At 42.2% G+C, this 19,992-nt stretch overlaps 1 protein-coding gene across 1 annotated transcript; it reads right to left on the bottom strand.

The window, feature by feature from the left end:
• Nucleotides 1-5,182: 5,182 nt before the first annotated feature.
• fblim1 (filamin binding LIM protein 1) lies at nt 5,183-10,107 on the bottom strand. The gene is made up of 8 exons (XM_084173360.1): nt 9,996-10,107; nt 8,849-9,246; nt 8,485-8,642; nt 7,505-7,604; nt 7,174-7,343; nt 6,910-7,088; nt 6,643-6,763; nt 5,183-6,387 (listed from the first exon to the last, which is right to left on the bottom strand). Exons 2-8 carry the CDS (start codon nt 9,240-9,242, stop codon nt 6,274-6,276), a joined length of 1,236 nt encoding a protein of 411 aa, XP_084029486.1. The 5' UTR covers nt 9,243-9,246; nt 9,996-10,107; the 3' UTR covers nt 5,183-6,273.
• Between the last annotated feature and the right edge of the window lie 9,885 nt (nt 10,108-19,992).

Here is a 19,992-nt window from a genome sequence, read left to right as displayed (position 1 = left end):
CTCCCGAGATCATGCGACAGCTATTCAAGGCTAGATGGTATACAGGTTATGTCAAATTGACTTCTAATGTTACTTTTTTGTTGCATTTTAGCTAACCCTAACCATTTCCCTAATCTTAACCTAATGATCATAACATGGTACGTTTATTCTCCTAATCTGCTCCGTAAAGTATCCTAACCTGCTACGAAAAGTAAATTCTAGTCAATTGTGACATAAACTGTATCCCATCTAGTCAAAACTCGGAGCAGTCCTATGGCTTTGTATTTTGTATTTTTTAGGGATCCACATTAGCTACTACTCTTCCTGGGGTCCAAACACATTAAGGCACTTACATCACACATAAAACAAAATATAAAACAGTACATCATATAACATTATTACACTAACACATATCTACAATACAAAATGTATTATACCACCATATAACAATATTACAATGTACGTGTGTGTAGAGTGCGTGTGTTAGCGTGTGTGTGCGTATGCGTGTATCTGTTCCTTTGTGTGTGTGTGTGTGTGTGTGTGTGTGTGTGTGTGTATCTCTTCACAGTCTTCGCTGTTCTATAAAGTGTATGTCCGAGCTGTGTGCTAGTAGTTTAAACATACACATCGGTGCATTCAGCATGTCAGCATTTCTTACAAAACAAGTAGCGATGAAGTCAATCTCTCCTCCACTTTGAGCCATGAGAGATATACATGCATTTTTTTTATATGTAATTTTGTTTTTGTTTTTTAGGGGGTAGATCAGCTTTAAAATTGCAGATAGATTGTAACTTCCATCAATGTAATTGTCTGCATCACTTCCAATCCCCCATATGTTTTTTTTCTTCTCGCAAATATATATATATATACATACACATACATACATATAAATACATATACATACATATATATACATACCCTTTTTTAAAATTTATTTTCCTTTATTACTTTCCAACCCCACCACCCCTCCCCTAATTGGAGTAAACTAGTGAACAACAACGCCTAGGCCTCTACTTCCAGCTTATACATACTATATACATTTTATGGACACAGTCAATTTTACAATAATTCTATTTTGTTTGTTTTTACTCCTGAACTTCCTCTACCCTCAACCTCTCTGATCATTTTCATGATGTCCATCCGGTTTGCCTCTACATGCCATATTCCCCAAACTGTGCTCTTTCACAAAAGTTCTCAACCTATATACTTATTATGGACACAGTATGTTTTACATTAGTTATTTTGTTGTTATTAATTGTTATTAGTCCCAACCTTCAGCTCCATTCAACCCCTCCCATCTATCTCTTAACACCATCCATATTGGATTTCTACTTGCCATATATTTCTCAACTGTACTGTGATGTTTCACAAAGGTAGCGATGAAGTCAATCTCTCCTCCACTTTGAGCCATTTTTTTTTTTTTTTTTTTTTTAACCAGGTAAGCCTGGGTAGTGATTCTAGTCGGGTGGGCGGGTGCCAGCAGCGTTCGATTGAAGAGCATGCATTTAGTTTTACTAGTGTTTAAGAGCAGTCATTTGAGAAACCAAGGCTATTTAGTCTGCCAATAAGAATGCAGTGGTTGACAGAGTCGAAAGCCTTGGCCAGGTCGATGAAGACGGCTGCACAGTACTGTCTATTATCGATCGCGGTTATAATATCGTTTAGGACCTTGAGCGTGGCTAAGGTGCACCCATGACCAGCTCGGAAACCGGATTGCATAGCGGAGAAGGTACGGTGTGATTCGAAATGGTCGGTGATCTGTTTGTTAACTTCGCTTTCAAAAACTTTCGAAAGGCAGGGCAGGATGGATATAGGTCAGTAACAGTTTGGAGAGGGAGATGACCGCGGCAGCTTTCCAATCTCTGGGGTTCTCAGACGTTACAAAAGAGAAGTTGAACAGGCTAGTAATAGGGGTTGCGACAATTTCGGCGGCTATTTTTAGAAAGAAAGGGTCCAGATTGTCTAGCCCAGATGATTTGTAGGGGTCCAGATTTTGCAGCTCTTTCAGAACATCAGCTGTCTGAATTTTTGTGAAGGAGAAGCGGGGGGGCATGGGCAAGTTGCAGCGGAGGGTGCAGAGCTGGTGGCCGGGGTAGTGGTAGCCAGGTGGAAAGCATGGCCAGCCGTAGCGAAATGCTTGTTTAAATTCTCGATTATTGTAGATTTATCGGTGGTGATAGTGTTTCCTAGCCTCAGTGCAGTGGGCAGCTGGGAGGAGGTGCTCTTATTCTCCATGGACTTTACAGTGTCCCACAACTTTTTGGAGTTAGTGCTACAGGATGCACATTTCTGTTTGAAAAAGCTAGCCTTTGCTTTCCTAACTGCTTGTGTATATTGGTTCCTAACTTCCCTGAAAAGTTGCATATCGCGGGGGCTATTCGATGCTAATGCAGTACGCCACAGGATGTTTTTGTGCTGGTCAAGGGCAGTCAAGTCTGAGGAGAACCAGGGGCTACATCTGTTCTTAGTTCTGAATTTTTTGAATGGGGCATGCTTATTTAAGATTGAGAGGAAAGCACTTTTAAAGAACAACCAGGCATCCTCTACTGACGGAATGAGATCGATATCCATCCAGGATACCTGGGCCAGGTCAATTAGGAAGGCCTGCTCGCTAAAGTGTTTTAGGGAGCGTTTGACAATGATGAGGGGTGGTCGTTTGACCGCGGACCCGTTACGGATGCAGGCAATAAGGCAGTGATCGCTGAGATCCTGGTTGAAGACAGCGGAGGTGTATTTAGAGGGTAAATTAGTCAGGATGATATCTATGAGGGTGCCCATGTTTACGGATTTAGGGTTGTACCTGGTAGGTTCCTTGATAATTTGTGTGAGATTGAGGGCATCTAGTTTGGATTGTAGGATGGCCGGGGTGTTAAGCATATCCCAGTTTAGGTCACCAAGCAGTACGAACTCTGAGGATAGATGGGGGGCAATCAATTCACATATGGTGTCCAGGGCACAGCTGGGGGCTGAGGGGGGTCTGTAGCAAGCGGCAACAGCCATGGGAGATTTACATGCATATTATTAATGTTAGCTCTCCGTGTACATTTATGGGCCTGCCATGCTGCCCTGTTCTGAGCCAATTGTAATTTTCCGAGGTCCCTCTTTGTGGCACCTGACCACATGACTGAACAGTAGTCCAGGTACGACAAAACTAGGGCCTGTAGGACCTGCCTTGATGATAGTATTGTTAGTAAGGCAGAGCAGCGCTTTATTATGGACAGACTTAGCTACTGTTGTATCAACATGTTTTGACCATGACGGTTTACAACCCAGGGTTACACAGATCAGTTTAGTCAATTTCCGCATTATTCATTACCAGATTTAGTTGAGGTTTAGGGTTTAGTGAATGATTTGTCTCAAATACAATGCTTTTTTTTTGGAAATATTTAGGACTGACTTATTCCTTGCCACCCATTCTGAAACTAACTGCAACTCTTTGTTAAGTGTTTCAGTGATTTCACTCACTGTGGTAGCTGACGTGTAGTGTTGAGTCATCCGCATTCATAGACACACTGTGGAACATATGTTTTTCCAGCAGCAGACTATGATCGATAATGTCAAAAGCCGCACTGAAGTCTGATCAATGATGTTAAACGCCGCACTGAAGTTAACAAAACAGCTACCATAATCTTTTTTATCATCAATTTCTCTCAGCCAATCATCAGTCATTTGTGTAAGTGCTTGTTGAATGTCTTTCCCTAAAGGCGTGCTGAAATTTGTTTACAGTAAAATAGCATTGTATCTGGTCAAACACACATTTTTCCAAAAGTTGACTAAGGGTTGGTAACAGGCTGATTGGTCAGCTATTTGAGCCAGTAAAGGGGGCTTTACTATACTTGGATAACAAAATGACTTTCTTGTAGGTTTAGATTGAAGATATGGCAAATAGGAATGGCAATATCGTCTGCTATTATCCTCAGTAATTTTCCATCCAAGTTGTCACACCCCGGTGGCTTGTCATTGTTGATAGACAACAATAATTTTTTCACCTCTTCCACACTCACTATACGGAATTCAAAATTACAACGCTTGTCTTTCATAATTTGATCAGTTATACTTGGATGTGTAGTGTCAGCGTTTGTTGCTGGCATGTCATGCGTGAATTTGCTAATCTTGCCAATTAAAAAGTAATTAAAGTAATTGGCAATATCAGTGGGTTTTGTGATGAATGGGCCATCTGATTGAATGAAAGATGTTTTTTGCCCATAATTAATTTAAACTGCTCCAAAGCTTTTTATTATCATTCTTTATATCATTTATCTTTGTTTCATATTATAATTTATTCTTCTTTATTCAGTTTAGTCACATGATTTCTCAATTTGCAGAGGTTTGCCAATTGGTTGTGCAGCCAGACTTATTTGCCATTCCTTTTGCCTCATCCCTCTCAACCATACAATTGTTCAATTCTTCATCAATCCACGGGGATTTAACCGTTTTGACAGTCATTTTCCTAATGGGTGCATGCTTATTAGTAACTGGAAAAAGCAATTTCATAAATGTTTCAAGTGCAGGGTCTGGTTGTTCCTCATTACACCACAGAACAGAAAATATTATTTACACCATCAACATAGGAATCACTACAAAACTTATTGTATGACCTCTTATACACTTTCATTATGAAACACATCTATACAGGCTCTGAGGTTGTAATGAATCGAGAAGCCATTCGGTTAGTATGTTGCCTGAGGTGATCTGTGATTCTCCCAAAATGGCTTATTCCAAGGCAACCCTGTGCTGACAAGGCATGGCAAACTTTGCCTGCATGTATTATGTACGTGCATTGACAGGATACACGTAATTCTTCCTAAATCAAATAGCCTATTTGTATCATGGCTTTGTTGAATATTCTGTTCTAAAGGGTGTTGATTACGTAAGTCATTGACCACGGCATCTTTGTAGGCCAAAATAATTTCGGAAGGTTTTAATGGCACGTCGACTGTGCTCTGAAATTGCATAACACCATGTCCACCCCCATCATGGTTTATTTTCTCAGAACTATACAGCCCCTGGTTTTATTCCCCTTGCATAGGTCATTTTCCTTGCATATATCCTATAATGCATTTGTTTATTTAATTAGTTAATATGTTCACTGTGTTCCTTGAGGAAATGATGCATGCAAGCCATACAAAGAACATGCATGTCTCAAAAAAGATTGCCAACATGGAGAGGGCAAGGAAAGCAAAAAAAACAAAGCACAAAACGATATAATATATTAGTTTATTTTCTCATATGAAAGGATATATTGAGAATGAACATACAGCACTGAGCACTACATAATGTTCAAAGAATGCATACCACAAAATACTTGAAAATGTATGTTGAATAAATATCTTTGGTGCATTTACTAGTGTGGGTAGAAAAAAGAGTGCAAAAGTATCAAATTATGAAAGAAGTATAGGAGGCAATTGATAAACATGTCTTGCTACGTAAACAATAATTGCAAATAATTTCTAAATGATGTGTGATTAAGAAAGTTTGTTACATTCTAAGTCCAACGACTTATTCCCATGATGCAGAACTAGGAAGGCTTGTCTTCTCTCCCAGTTTCATAGATATTTCTCCTTTACAATCCAATCAGGACCCACTCTGTTGACTTTCAGCCTGCCTCTCCATTTGCTCCATTGCACAGTTGGATGTCTGTGCTGATTGGATCAGCTCTGGCTCAGTCCCATCCTGGTTCCTGGGCCCGTATTCATAAAGTGTCTCAGAGAAGGAATGCTGATCTAGGATCAAGTCTGCCCTTTCCATACAATCTTATTCATTACGATCTAAAAGGCAAAACTGATCCTAGATTTGTCACTCCTTTTCTGAGATGCTTAATGAATACGGGCAGGGTTGGGTACTTTCTAAATGTAATTCGTTAGGTTAGAGTTACTAGTTAGTTACCTGTCCAAAATTACAATCAGTAACATAATTTTTGGATTACCCAATCTCAGTAATGTAATCTGATTACTTTTGGATTACTTTCCCCTTAAGAGGCATTAAAGAAGACAAGAAGGATCCTTCAAACATTTGGTGTGTCATCATACTCTGACTTGTGTTCAGACTCACTCAGGTGGAGCAAACTTAAATGTACACCTTTTTTCAATGCTGAATTAAATGTCATTGAGAAAAAAAAAGGTGTAATCATTTCACAAAGTAATCCAAGAAGTACGTTTTCAAAAGTATCTGTAATGTGATTACAATATTTTTGCTGGTAATGTAGCTGGTTACAGGTAAAGTTTTTTTGTAATCAGATACATGTAATCAGTTACTCTCCAACCCTGAATACGGGCCCTGGTTCTGAGTTCAGTATTAGAGCTGGGCAGACTGAACCATGGTCAGGTGACAAGACTTACACAGCACCCTCCCATCCAGTGGATGGCAGCCATGGTCGTTTGGCTCTGGGGAGAGCTGGGTACTGCAGACCTGAAGACAGGGTGTATAAAACGGAAAAGGTTGTGAGATGCAGATGCCACACAGATGCCACAGCTGAAGTTTCCTCTGGGAAAAATAAAGTTATTCTATTCTAGTCTAACGTTATTCTATTCTTGATGTTTGAACTAATTGTGAAGGACCCAATCCCCAGTAATTATTTAGCTGATTGAGATCGGCATGCAAATATAGAAAACACACATATCACACTGTCATATAAAGAGCCTTTCTCTTGTTCATGTACTGTACCTCACAGCGATAGCAGTCCTCGTGGAAGGAGCGTCCCAGGCACTCCACGGTGTAGCTGTCCGTGCCATCCTCTCTTGGAATGATCAGCTGCTGGCAGGCACTACACTGGGGAGCGTATTTCCTTCAACGCACAAATCGGATACAGCACAATATTTCATTATTATTACCATCAACATCACGCCCATTTAGTAGCTCTCATCATCAGGTAATCATGTTACATGAGTTTGTCAGAACAGAAGATGGAGATTTGTGTAGCAATGCATTTACCTATAGTAATCCTGGAGGCAATACACTTCCCCAACCTCTCCCTGAGCAAATCTCTGCTCTCCAATTGGTTGGCTGCATGTTGCACAGATAAAGCAAGGTGGGTGGTAAGCTCTTTCCAGTGCACGGATTACATGGTCTTTGATAACTTCCCCACACGCCCAGCAAAGTTCCAAACTGGCCTGAAGGAAAGAGAGTAGTTTATCATCATCATCTGAAGTCAATCTCTACTACATGTACTATTCCTCCTCAGGAGGTTGTTTATACCTGGTAGCAGTCCTCACAGAGTGGTATTCCTGCCTTGTTGTAGTACAGTTTACCGGCCAGAGGGAGATGGCACTGTCTGCACTGGAAGCAACTGGCGTGGTATGTCCTGTTCAGAGCCTCTATGGCAGTTTCACTCAGGGCCACAGGCTTACGGCAGAAGCCACACACCTCTACAAAGAAAGCATTTAATACATTTAATATTCAAATTATTATGTGGTGTCCCTGATTTGTTATGGGGGTAATTCGACCCCTGATATCATAACTGTGAAATGTGAAAAGTGCCATGCCCGGGTGACATTTCTAAAAGGTGGCAGATACAGTTTCACCTTACCCTTGGTCTCCACCGTCTCTAGCTGCTCCTGGGACGGTTCCTTCTGTCCCCCCCCACTAGATGGTGTTCTTTGCTCTGGCTGTCTATTCAATGCAGTGCTCTGTGGGTTTAAAAAAAAGGGGATTAAGTCAAAGATTCTTCACTTGTGTGACTAATCATTTTGTTTGGCACACAGACATGCTAGTCTTCAGCCTTCCTCAACAGTGCCATTTTAAAGTAAAGTCAATACACTATTTTCTCTCTGTTTTCTCTGTCTCAAAATTAGAGCATTTTTTTTTTTTTGTCCAAACTTAGAGAGGGCTACAGTTCATGGTAATGGAGAAAGGGGCCACAGTCTCACACACTGAGAGTGTCTCAGCAAAAATATATAAACTCCCCAGTGCCCAAGAGAAAGGGGAACAACAGTCCATGTACCCAATAGTCCTGCTCTCTCCGTTTAGGCATCTTTATTGGTCTGTGTTTTTGACTGAGAGTTGGAGAACAGAGAACGGAATAATGGGGTGACAGGGAGGGTCATGTTTCCCTGAGAGGGATCAACAGTCCTGTTTCTTTCTTTTTTTTTGCGAAAGATCATGTAGAAGTGCTGTAGAAACGGGTGCTAATGTGATTTGTGCTGTGCCATCCACTGTATCCAAAAGACAGCTGTGTTTCCCCCCACTAATCTGTATTACAGATGTATCCTTGAAGTCTCCTCAATGGATTTCATGCACACTACAGAGTCTCTGCACACAGCAATTGGCACCTCTCAGTATCATTGCCTGCTAAGACATTATTGAACATTTCAACAAAATGGTCAAGATAAGAGGTCTCGTGAGAAATATAAGTGGAGCTGTTCTATAGTATTGTCAGAAGAAATCTAAACATGGCAATAATATAGCCTGGTCCCACATCAGTTTGTACTGTCTTGCCAACTTCTATGGTCATCATGCCAGGGCTAGCAATAACATGGCATGGGATGTAGAATATAAAGTCAATCTTACCGGTTGTTCAGACACTGTTGGTCTGTCTGGAGACACAGGTTGGAGGATGGAGGCAGTTGGGGGCTCCTGTACGGGTGGAGGAGGCAGGAGAGGTGCAAGATCCTCAATCAGTTCAGTATCCACAGACACAGGGGGAGGGGGAGGTGGAGGAAGGAGCTCTGTGAGGAAAATAGGTTCCTGTATTGATGAGTATGGCAATAATAGCACTGTCGTCAACATCACAACCCTGTCTGTCAACATGTTATTTATATATGTATTTTGTTATCATTCATAACAATACTGTAACATGTAAATTGTAATATCTAGATTTCTTCACAGCAAAATGACAGATTTTGTAATGAATGTATTGACTGCTCCCCATTACCCCCAGGACCCTTGTATGCTGCGGTATCTGTCTGCTGCTGCGTGTATCCCGGACCCAGGGTGAGGTCAGGGGTCACTGGGCTGGATGGAGTTCTGGGTTCTGAGGGTCTGGCCAGGGAAGGTGTGGAGCTCTGGTCCCCATTCTGTGCACTGCCCTGGGACTCAGACGGAGTCCTCTCTCGCCTGCGTATGGAGCCATGCTGTGTGTCACCGACACTGGGCTTACGGGTGCTGCTGTCCCCTGGGCTAACCCGCGTGGCTGCATGTGGCATGTCATTGGCGGTGGCGCTGTGTGTGCGTGTGTGTTGGTGCTGCGTGACGGTGGCTCTGTAAGGGGACGTCAGTGTGATGAAGACGGAGGATACCATCCTCTTCTGTGGAGCAGCCGACGCCATGATGCTGGAACACACATAATGCAATGCACAACAGACCGTCAGGTACAACATGAAACACACTAAACAACACAGTACTTACTTGATTGCTATATTACGATAAGCTGATATAAATTCCCACTGTAACTAGCACATGTCAGGGACAAGCTAGGCATACAGTAGAGACTATTGAACACACTGAGGCCCGATGGTGCTAAATTCCTGTGGGAGGTGTCTTTTGAATGCCTAGTTATCCCTACCATTTCAACACTCACCCATACACTTATACATGAACGTACAGTACATATGCCTGATCTGTGTTATGGCACAGAATGTTTAGCCCACCAGAAAGAAATAGCTTCGCATTGTCACCTCTTGAACTTCCATTTCATAAAGATTTCTTGGTATACACTCTCTATGTCAACTGTGCCAAAATAACTTTTTACACCAGTTGACATAACCTACACATTTAAACACCACATACCTGCTTCACTCCCTCATGCAGTATAGTAAATGTACAGAAACATTTATAAAATATTTATACATACAGTGTGCTGAGCTCATGCATGAAAAACATACCTAAACAGTCAAAAATACACACACAAATGAGTACACACGCACACACACACACACACACTAGCACAAAGCCTCACATCCTCTCTGCGGCCTAACTACTTTGAAATGAGACCCCTAATAATGGCCTATGTGTAACAGTGCAAAACTAAAACCTCATTCCTCTCTGTATCAAATCTGATCTTCTACTGTGCCGTTACGTACCTGAGTGAAAAATGAGCTCTGTAGTCTCCCTCTTTATCTTTCCCTCTCTGTGTCTTGGGACTCCCGATCTGCTCCTCTATTGTCACTCCTAAGCCGCCACTGAGAGGGTGAGCTCTGGCAGAAAGGACAGCTATCTACAGAAAGCCACTCCTTTTCCTCCTGTACCTCCCTCCCTCTCTCTCCCTCCCTCTCCCCCTCCTCCTTCCTTTCCTGCTGAATGACAACAACACTTTCCCAACCGTAAAAGGTGAACAGTTAATCACTAACAAAGTGCAGAAAAAAGCATGACACATTCAGACAAACAGTCTTGCGCACAGGCTATGCATAGTCATGCACAAACTCACACACTCAACACTGATGCATACTCATACACACACATTAGTAATGTGCACAGCACGTACAGTATCACAGAGTACACGCTGGCCCCCCTCTTTATCTTTTGAAATCTAGCAGGATGTGACTGTACCTGCCTTTTCCAGCTCCCCTCTTTCTCTGTTTGCCCTTATTGTTCTGACAGTTCTATTTTCCCTACCTCCCTCATTGAGTCTGCCTTCTCTTTATTTTCTTCCCCCTCATTCTTCTCCTCCCATCCCCCACTCAGTTCTATCACTCACTCTTGCTCTCTCATTTAGCCTTGACTAACTATTGGTCTCTAATGCATTGCTGTAAATCAACAAGAATGTATGACTTTTTTCCAATACCGAATGCTGAGGGTTAAAGAAAGTACAAGTCTACTTCTTACTAAAGTTAGATTCAAAACCCCTTCTCAATCAGTGTTGGGACTAATAGCAGCAGTAAATGAACAAACACATTACAGTGCAATGAATCATAGCCACAATGAAATGGTATGGACAGAGAGAAAGAGAAAGAGAGATATTGCAGGATGTCTGAGAGTTATAAATCAGGTCTGTTATTGTATAAGCTCTCCCCTCCTGAGTCTGCCTTTATCAGCTCTATCAGCAAATATTTTGCCGTTGAGTGGAGCGTAACCTTGTGCAGCCTGCACCCTCATTCCAGCCAGAGAGAAGCTTGTGCTAGAGAAGAAAAAAGCCTGAACGTTGAAAGATTAAGAAAAGATAGGGGGCTTGACAACAGAAGTGAGGAAGAAAGAAGGGCACAGGCCCAGTGCAGATGATGTGAGAGAGAAACGAGAGAACGGAGAGAGAGAGGGGTGAAATGGAGAGAAGTGGCTTGAGAGAGAGAGAGAGAGAGAGAGAGAGAGAGAGAGAGAGAGAGAGAGAGAGAGAGAGAGAGAGAGAGAGAGAGAGAGAGAGAGAGAGAGAGAGAGAGAGAGAGAGAGAGAGAGAGAGAGAGAGAGAGAGAGAAGGGGAGCTGCTAGAGGGGGAGCTGGGTCAGGGGGTCTGTGTTGTTCCAGTGTCTGAAGAATGGAATGCTGCGCTGCGGTGATGTCACAGCTGCAAGAGGGAGCATGCTCAGTGATGACATCAGCCCCTAAAATCTAGGCCCCTCCCCCATAGTCCCCCTTCTTCATGAACCCAGAAACCCAGATGCAGAAAAGGGGGGAACTGACAACGCAACTCATATTTATGGGTAAGGAGAGATGGCCATTGTAGGAAAACAGCACAAAATGTTACATCCCATGAAATAAATGGCTTTTCAGTTGATTCAGTAGAAACCCTTCTGTGGCCTATATCTAAAACCCTGTTCTCAACTCTAATCTGGTTCTATCTGCAACTATTTCAAACCCTAGCCATAGTCCTGGCATCATAAACCAAATATGGTCTAATTTCTCTTTTTCGGTTAGTTGATAAAGCAAGAAGCATGTCTGTACTTCCAGTTTGACTGCAAGTAGCCCTAGACAAGGGCGTCTGCTAAATGACTAAAATGTAAATGTCCTAGGGTTGTGCAACTGATTGTGCTGATGACAGGTTTTTAAAGGGACAAGGTACACCCAGTGCAGACAACAGTTACCACACACCTCTCCCTCTGCTCTTCGACTCTCAACTTCTATCTTCTACGTCTCCTTTTAATCATCCCCCCATTTTACCGTCCACTGAATTGCTAACTCTTTATTCACCCACCTTCTCTCACTGTATTACCACCCTTCTTAAATAATAGAAATGATCACCATAGGTGGACCTGCACACAGACAACACACACACAATTGTTATATTTTGAATGGTCAGGACATCTGGTAAAGCTAAATAGCGTACAATACCTAGCTACGCCACAAATCTACTGCAAAGTTATGTAATAACATAAGTCACGTAGCCAGGGAACAAACTGTATATCTGTGGCTCTAGCAACCATACCCTTGTCACTATGGTAATAGACTGGTTAATAATCAAATAGAAGAGAGAGTAAAGAAACATCAGTCCCCAGTGCAGTGTCAGCTGTGCCACTAGAGATCCTGGTTCGAATCCAGGCTCTGTCGTAGCCGGCCGCGACCGGGAGACCCATGGGTCGGCGCACAATTGGCCCAGCGTCGTACAGGGTAGGGGAGGGAATGGCTGGCAGGGATGTAGCTCAGTTGGTAGAGCATGGCGTTTGCAACGCCAGGGTTGTGGGTTCGATTCCCACGGGGGGCCAGTATATAAAATAAAAAAATAAAAAAATAATGTATGCACTCACGCTCTGGATAAGAGCGTCTGCTAAATGACTTAAATGTAAATGTGTAAGCAGGGTTAGGTCCCTTCACTGGTCCAAACAAGGTTATAAACAGTAAACATTTTAATGTTGATATGATTTATGACAGAAATGGTGTGTACATGACAACATAACATCAAAGCTTAACATGTCTATGTAAATGGGGACATTATTGGATTTCAACAGTATCACTGAGTGAGACAGGCCAGTAGATGGCTGTATTTGAGGTAGGAGTTGTTTGTCTGAGGTAGAGTGAAACAGTGATTGGTCTGTGTTGTGGTATGCTGAAGCCTGATAGTCTTTCTGTGTGTCGCTGTCTGATGACAGGCTTCTGGAATGCCGGACAGATCTGCTTGTGAATGTCTTCTTCTGCTTCCTCCTAAAGAACAATAGAGGCTGTCATGAGGAAACTGAATACTATTATCATGCAATCACAACAGTCAGTGCCATACAATATGTTAAACTGAAATTGTCATTTGAAAACGTCATTTGAAAATGTTGCACAGGAAGAAGCTTTCCCCTGCTTTAGAACTATTGCATGTTCTCTTTAGTCCCTAAACATCCTCGCTCTGTGAGAGCAGCAGAAATGAAAGAGAACTTAACTGATACCAACTACACTAGATTATTGATACATTCATTCTATTGATTTATAAAAAAAATCTTGTGAGCACCGCTGTATTTAGTCTTCTGGGACAAAGTTATGACAGACGAGAAGCTACATGTATAGACACACACTGAACAAAAATATAAATGCAACATGTAAGGTGTTGGTCCCATGTTTCATGAGCTGAAATAAAAGACCCCAGACATTTTACATATGCACAAAAAAACGTATTTCTCAAAAATGTGGTGCACAAATTTGTTTACATCCCTGTTAGTGAGCATTTCTCCTTTGCCAAGATAATCCATCCACCTTACAGGTGTGGCATATCAAGAAGCTGATTAAACAGCATGATCATTACACAGGTGTACCTTGTGCTGGGAACAATAAAAGTCCACTCTAAAATGTGTCAACAATGCCACAGTTTTGAGGGAGCATGCAGTTGGCATGCTGACTGCAGGAATGTCAACCAGAGCTGTTGCCAAAATTTGAATGTTAATTTCTCTACAATAAGCTGCCTCCAATGTTGTTTTATAGAATTTGGCATTACGTCCAACCGGCTTCAATCGCAGACCATGTGTATGGCGTCGAGTAGGCGAGCGGTTTGCTAATGTCAACATTGTGAACAGCGTGCCCCATGGTGGCGGTGGGGTTATGGTATGGGCAGGGATAAGCTTTGGAAAACGAACACAAATGCAATTTATCAATGGCAATTTGAATGCACAGCGATACCGTGAGGAGATCCTGAGGCCCATTGTCGTGCCATTCATCCTCCGCCATCACCTCATGTATCAGCATAATAATGCACGGCCCCATGTCGCAAGGATCTGTACACAATTCCTGGAAGAAAATGTCCCAGTTCTTCCATGGCCTGCATACTCACCAGACATGTCACCCATTGAGCATGTTTGGGATGCTCTGGATCTATGTGGACGACATCGTGTTCCAGTTTCTACCAATATCCAGCAACTTTGCACAGCCATTGAAGAGGAGTGGGACAACATTCCACAGGCCACAATCAACAGCCTGATCAACTCTATGTGAAGGAGATGTGTAACGCTGCATAAGGCAAATGGTGGTCACACCAGATACTGAGTGGTTTTCTGATCCACACCTCTACCTTTAAAAAAAAAAGGTATCTGTGACCAACAGATGCATATCTGTATTCCCAGTTGTGAAATCCATACATTAGGGCCTAATTTATTTATTTCAATTGACTGATTTCCTTATATGAACTGTATACTTTCTGGGTGATTTAAATATTGACTGTCTTTCATCAGGCTGCCCACTCAAGAGAAAGCTTCAAACTGTAACTGTTGCCTGCAACCTGGTTCAGGTTACCAATCAACCTACCAGGGTAGTTACAAACAGTACAGGAATTAAATCATCAAATTCCCTGTGGATTGATGAGGAATTGAAAAATTGTATGGTTGAGAGGCATGAGGCAGAAGAGATGGCAAATAGGTCTGGCTGTACAACCGATTGGCAAACGTAATGCAAATTGAGAAATCATGTGACTAAACTGAATAAAAAGAAGAAGAAACTACACTATGAAACAAAGATAAATGACATGAAGAATGATAGTAAAATGCTTTGGAGCACCTTAAATGAAATCTTGGGCAAAAAGGCAAACTCCGCTCCATCATTCATTGAATCAGATGGCTCATTCATCACAAAACCCACTGATATTGCCAACTACTTTAATTACTTTTTCATGGGCAAGATTAGCAAACTTAGGCATGACATGCCAGCAACAAATGCTGACACTACAAATGCAAGTATATCTGACCAAATTATGAAAGACAAACATTTTGATTTTGAATTCCGTAAAGTAAGTGTGGAAGAGGTGAAAAAATGATTATTGTTGATCAACAATGACAAGCCACCGAGGTCTGACAACTTGGATGGAAAATTACTGAGGATAATAGCGGATGATATTGCCACTCATATTTGCCATATCTTCAATTTAAGCCTACTAGAAAGTGTGTGCCCTCAGGCCTGGAGGGAAGCAAAAGTTATTAACCTAATGTCACGACTTCCTCCGAAGCTGCCTCCCCTCCTTGTTCGGGCAGGCTTCGGCATTCGTCGTCACCGGCCTTCTAGACACTGCCGCTCCTCATCTCATCATTCCATTTGTTTTGTCTTGTTTATTACACACACCTGGTTCATATCCCCTCATTAGTACCTGTATACGTGTTCCCCCTGCCCCCCTGTCTTTGTGTGTGATTAGTTATTGTGGAGGTGACTCTAGCTCGGTGGAGCTACTTTGCATTTTGTATCGCCGGGATATTCACCCCTGTGCCTTGTTTTTCTCCAGTGCGCCGTATTTACCGCACTGGAGTGTTTTACGCATTGCTGCGTACTGCTGTGTTCCTGAATAAACCATATATTCTGTGATTTACCCTCCTGCACCTGACTCCGTCCAAAATCATCCGCTACACCTACCTAAGAATAGTAAAGCCCCCCCTCAAATAGCCGACCAATTAGCCTGTTACCCTACACTTAGTAAACTTTTGTAAAAATGGTGTTTGACCAGATAAAATGCTATTTTACAGTAAACAAATAGACAACAGACTTTCAGCACGCTTATAGGGAAGGACATTCAACAAGCACAGCACTGGCACAAATGATGATTGGCTGAGAGAAATTGATGATAAAAAGATTGTGGGGGCTGTTTTGTTAGACTTCAGTGCGGCTTTTGACATTATCGATCATAGTCTGTTGCTGGAAAAACGTATGTGTTATGCTTTACACCCCCTGCTATATTGTGGATAAAGAGTTACCTGTCTAACAGAACACAGAGGGTGTTCTTTAATGGAAGCCTCTCCAACAAAATCCAGGTAGAATCAGGAATTCCCCAGGGCAGCTGTCTAGGCCCCTTACCTTTTTCAATCTTTACTAACGACATGCCACTGGCTTTGAGTAAAGCCAGTGTGTCTATGTATGCGGATGACTCAACACTATACATGTCAGCTACCACAGCAACTGAAATGACAGCAACACTTAACAAAGAGCTGCAGTTAGTTTCAGAACGGGTGGCAAGGAATAAATTAGTCCTAAATATTTCAAAAACTAAAAGCATTGTATTTTGGACAAATAATTTACTAAACCCTAAACCTCAACTAAAACATGTAATGAATAATGTGGAAATTGAGCAAGTTGAGGAGACTAAATTGCTTGGAGTAACCCTGGATTGTAAATTGTCATGGTCAAAACATATTGATACAACAGTAGCTAGAATGGGGAGAAGTCTGTCTATAATAAAGCGCTGCTCTGCATTCTTAACAGCAGTATCAACAAGGCAGGTCCTACAGGCCCTAGTTTTGTCGCACCTGGACTACTGTTCAGTCGTGTGGTCAGGTGCCACAAAGAGGGACTTAGGAAAATTGCAATTGGCTCAGAACAGGGCAGCACGGCTGGCCCTTGGATGTACACAGAGAGCTAACATTAATAATATGCATGTCAATCTCTCCTGGCTCAAAGTGGAGGAGAGACTGACTTCATCACTACTTGTATTTGTGAGAGGTATTGACATGTTGAATGCACCGAGCTGTCTATTTGAACTACTGGCACACAGCTCGGACACCCATGCATACCCCACAAGACATGCCACCAGAGGTCTCTTCACTGTCCCCAAGTCAAGAACAGACTATGGGAGGCGCACAGTACTACATAGAGCCATGACTACATGGAACTCTTTTCCACATCAAGTAACTCATGCCAGCAGTAACATTTGATTTAAAAAACAGATAAGAATACACCTTATGGAACAGTGGGGACTGTGAAGCAACACAAACATAGACACATGCATACAAACACACGATAACATACGTACTATACACACATGTACACATGGATTTTGTGTTATAGATATGTGGTAGTAGAGTAGAGGCCTGAGGGCACACACTTAATATATTGTGAAATCTGTTATGTATTGTAATGTTTTTAAAATGTATAACTGCCTTAATTATGCTGGACCGCCTTGGCAGCAGCTAATGGGGATCCATAATAAATATAAATACAAAACTCAGTAAAATCTTTTAAATGGTTGCATGTTCAGTATAGTTATTTTATACATTGCATATTTAGAATGTGTGGGCATGTGGACTGAGCACACATTTAACCAAATACATTTTTTTTAAACACACAAAAACATACTAAGCTCCAACTCCTCTCCCAATGCACCAAAACAAAAACAGTGGAGTATGTCATCATACATACATTGAAGAAAGGCTGCCACTTAAGTACTGTGGTCGGTTTGTATTACTTTATAAATTAAATGAAAGTATTGTGGCTAGTGGGGGTCTACTTGAGGAGAGTGCACCGAGAGACTGAAATGGGATGAGTGGAGGCCCCATGCACACCTCAGAGAAGTGTCTGATGCCCTACCTGTCACCCCATCCCAATCCCTCGGCTAAAGCTCCTCTCCATTCTCACCAATAACCACCATTGAATCTTAGTTATTATGACAAACAAGGAATAATAGTGATTCAACATCCTTTCCTAATCTGTCCAGAACTCTAATTCATTTTACACTGGGTTTGCAAGTGTAAAACTGACGAATATAACGAAGGCTGGGAATGTCAATACAATCAAACCAGCAAGGGCAATGATCACAAGTCAGTCATAACGTGGCTAATAGGCTAGTGTATCTATTTATGTAGCAAGCTAAAAATACGGAGCCTAAAGTTAGCTAGTTAGGCTTCTAGGAGGATGTCATGCCATGTCATTGGAGTAGTAGGTGAGTGACCGACTTTTTCCCCTTATATCGTTTTTCGGTGTCTATACACAGCTAGAAATGCAGGTGTAATTTAGTTAGCGAGCAAGAACTTGAACGACTGTTATACAGTTAGCATATCTCGTGTTCGCAAATCCACTCTGGCTATCTACTCCGATTTCAGAGCACTCTCATCTGAGTGTGACAGAGCACAGAATAACGGATGAATTTTCGAACGTGCAACACCAGCTGAATATGACCGGTGTCAGTAAACGTAGGCAAAAAAGTAATAGTTTGTCACGAACGGTCTAGATAACATGTATACAGCCTAGCTAACCAGCTCTGCTAGTGCGAGTAAAATGGTCAGAGTGAGGTGTTCTCTCATTTGTGTCTAGAAGTACAGTGTGGGAAAAAAGTATTTGATCCCCTGCTGATTTTGTACGTTTGCCCACTGACAAAGAAATGATCAGTCTATAAATTTAATGGTAGGTTTATTTGAACAGTGAGAGACAGAATAACAACAAAAAAATCCAGAAAAACGCATGTCAAAAATGTTATAAATTGATTTGCTTTTTAATGAGGGAAATAAGTATGTGAATAAGTATGTGACCCCCTCTCAATCAGAAAGATTTCTGGCTCCCAGGTGTCTTTTATACAGGTAAGGAGCTGAGATTAGGAGCACACTCTTAAAGGGAGTGCTCCTAATCTCAGCTTGTTACGTGTATAAAAGACACCTGTCCACAGAAGCAATCAATCAATCAGATTCCAAACTCTCCACCATGGCCAAGACCAAAGAGCTCCCAAGGATGTCAGGGACAAGATTGTAGACCTACACAAGGCTGGAATGGGCTACAAGACCATCGCCAAGCAGCTTGGTGAGAAGGTGACAACAGTTGGTGCGATTATTCGCAAATGGAAGAAACACAAAATAACTGTCACTCTCCCTCGGCCTGGTGCTCCATGCAAGATCTCACCTCGTGGAGTTGCAATGATCATGAGAACGGTGAGGAATCAGCCCAGAGAATCTTGTCAATGATCTCAAGGCAGCTGGGACCATAGTACCAAGAAAACAATTGGTAACACACTACGCAATGAAGGACTGAAATCCTGCAGCGCCCGCAAGGTCCCCCTGCTCAAGAAAGAACATATACATGCCCGTCTGAAGTTTGCCAATGAACATCTGAATGATTCAGAGGAGAACTGGGTGAAAGTGTTGTGGTCAGATGAGACCAAAATTGAGCTCTTTGGCATCAACTCAACTCGCCGTGTTTGGAGGAGGAGGAATGCTGCCTATGACCCCAAGAACACCATCCCCACCGTCAAACATGGAGATGGAAACATTATGCTTTGGGGGTGTTTTTCTGCTAAGGGGACAGGACAACTTCACCGCATCAAAGGGACGAGGGACGGGGCCATGTACCCTCAAATCTTGGGTGAGAACCTCCTTCCCTCAGCCAGGGCATTGAAAATGTGTCGTGGATGGGTATTCCAGCATGACAATGACCCAAAACACCCGGCCAAGGCAACAAAGGAGTGGCTCAAGAAGAAGCACATTAAGGTCCTGGAGTGGCCTAGCCAGTCTCCAGACCTTAATCCCATAGAAAATCTGTGGAGGGAGCTGAACGTTCGAGTTGCCAAACGTCAGCCTCGAAACCTTAATGACTTGGAGAAGATCTGCAAAGAGGAGTGGGACAAAATCCTTCCTGAGATGTGTGCAAACCTGGTGGCCAACTACAAGAAATGTCTGACCTCTGTGATTGCCAACAAGGGTTTTGCCACCAAGTACTAAGTCATGTTTTGCAGAGGGGTCAAATACTTATTTCCCTCATTAAAATGCAAATCAATTTATAACATTTTTGACATGCGTTTTTCTGGATTTTTTTGTTGTTATTCTGTCTCTCACTGTTCAAATAAACCTACCATTAAAATTATAGACTGATCATGTCTTTGTCAGTGGGCAAACGTACAAAATCAGCAGGGGATCAAATACTTTTTCCCTCACTGTAGCTAGCTAGCAATCTAGACAACTTTAGCCAGTTACTGTAGCTTGTGTGCTTGGTTGCAGGCAAGCT

The sequence above is a fragment of the Coregonus lavaretus genome (assembly GCF_964263955.1).
Source record: "Coregonus lavaretus genome assembly, chromosome: 12".
NCBI classification, from domain to species: Eukaryota; Metazoa; Chordata; class Actinopteri; order Salmoniformes; family Salmonidae; genus Coregonus; species Coregonus lavaretus.
Note: the sequence above shows the minus strand (reverse complement) of the source record. Positions and strands in the feature narration are given on the sequence as shown.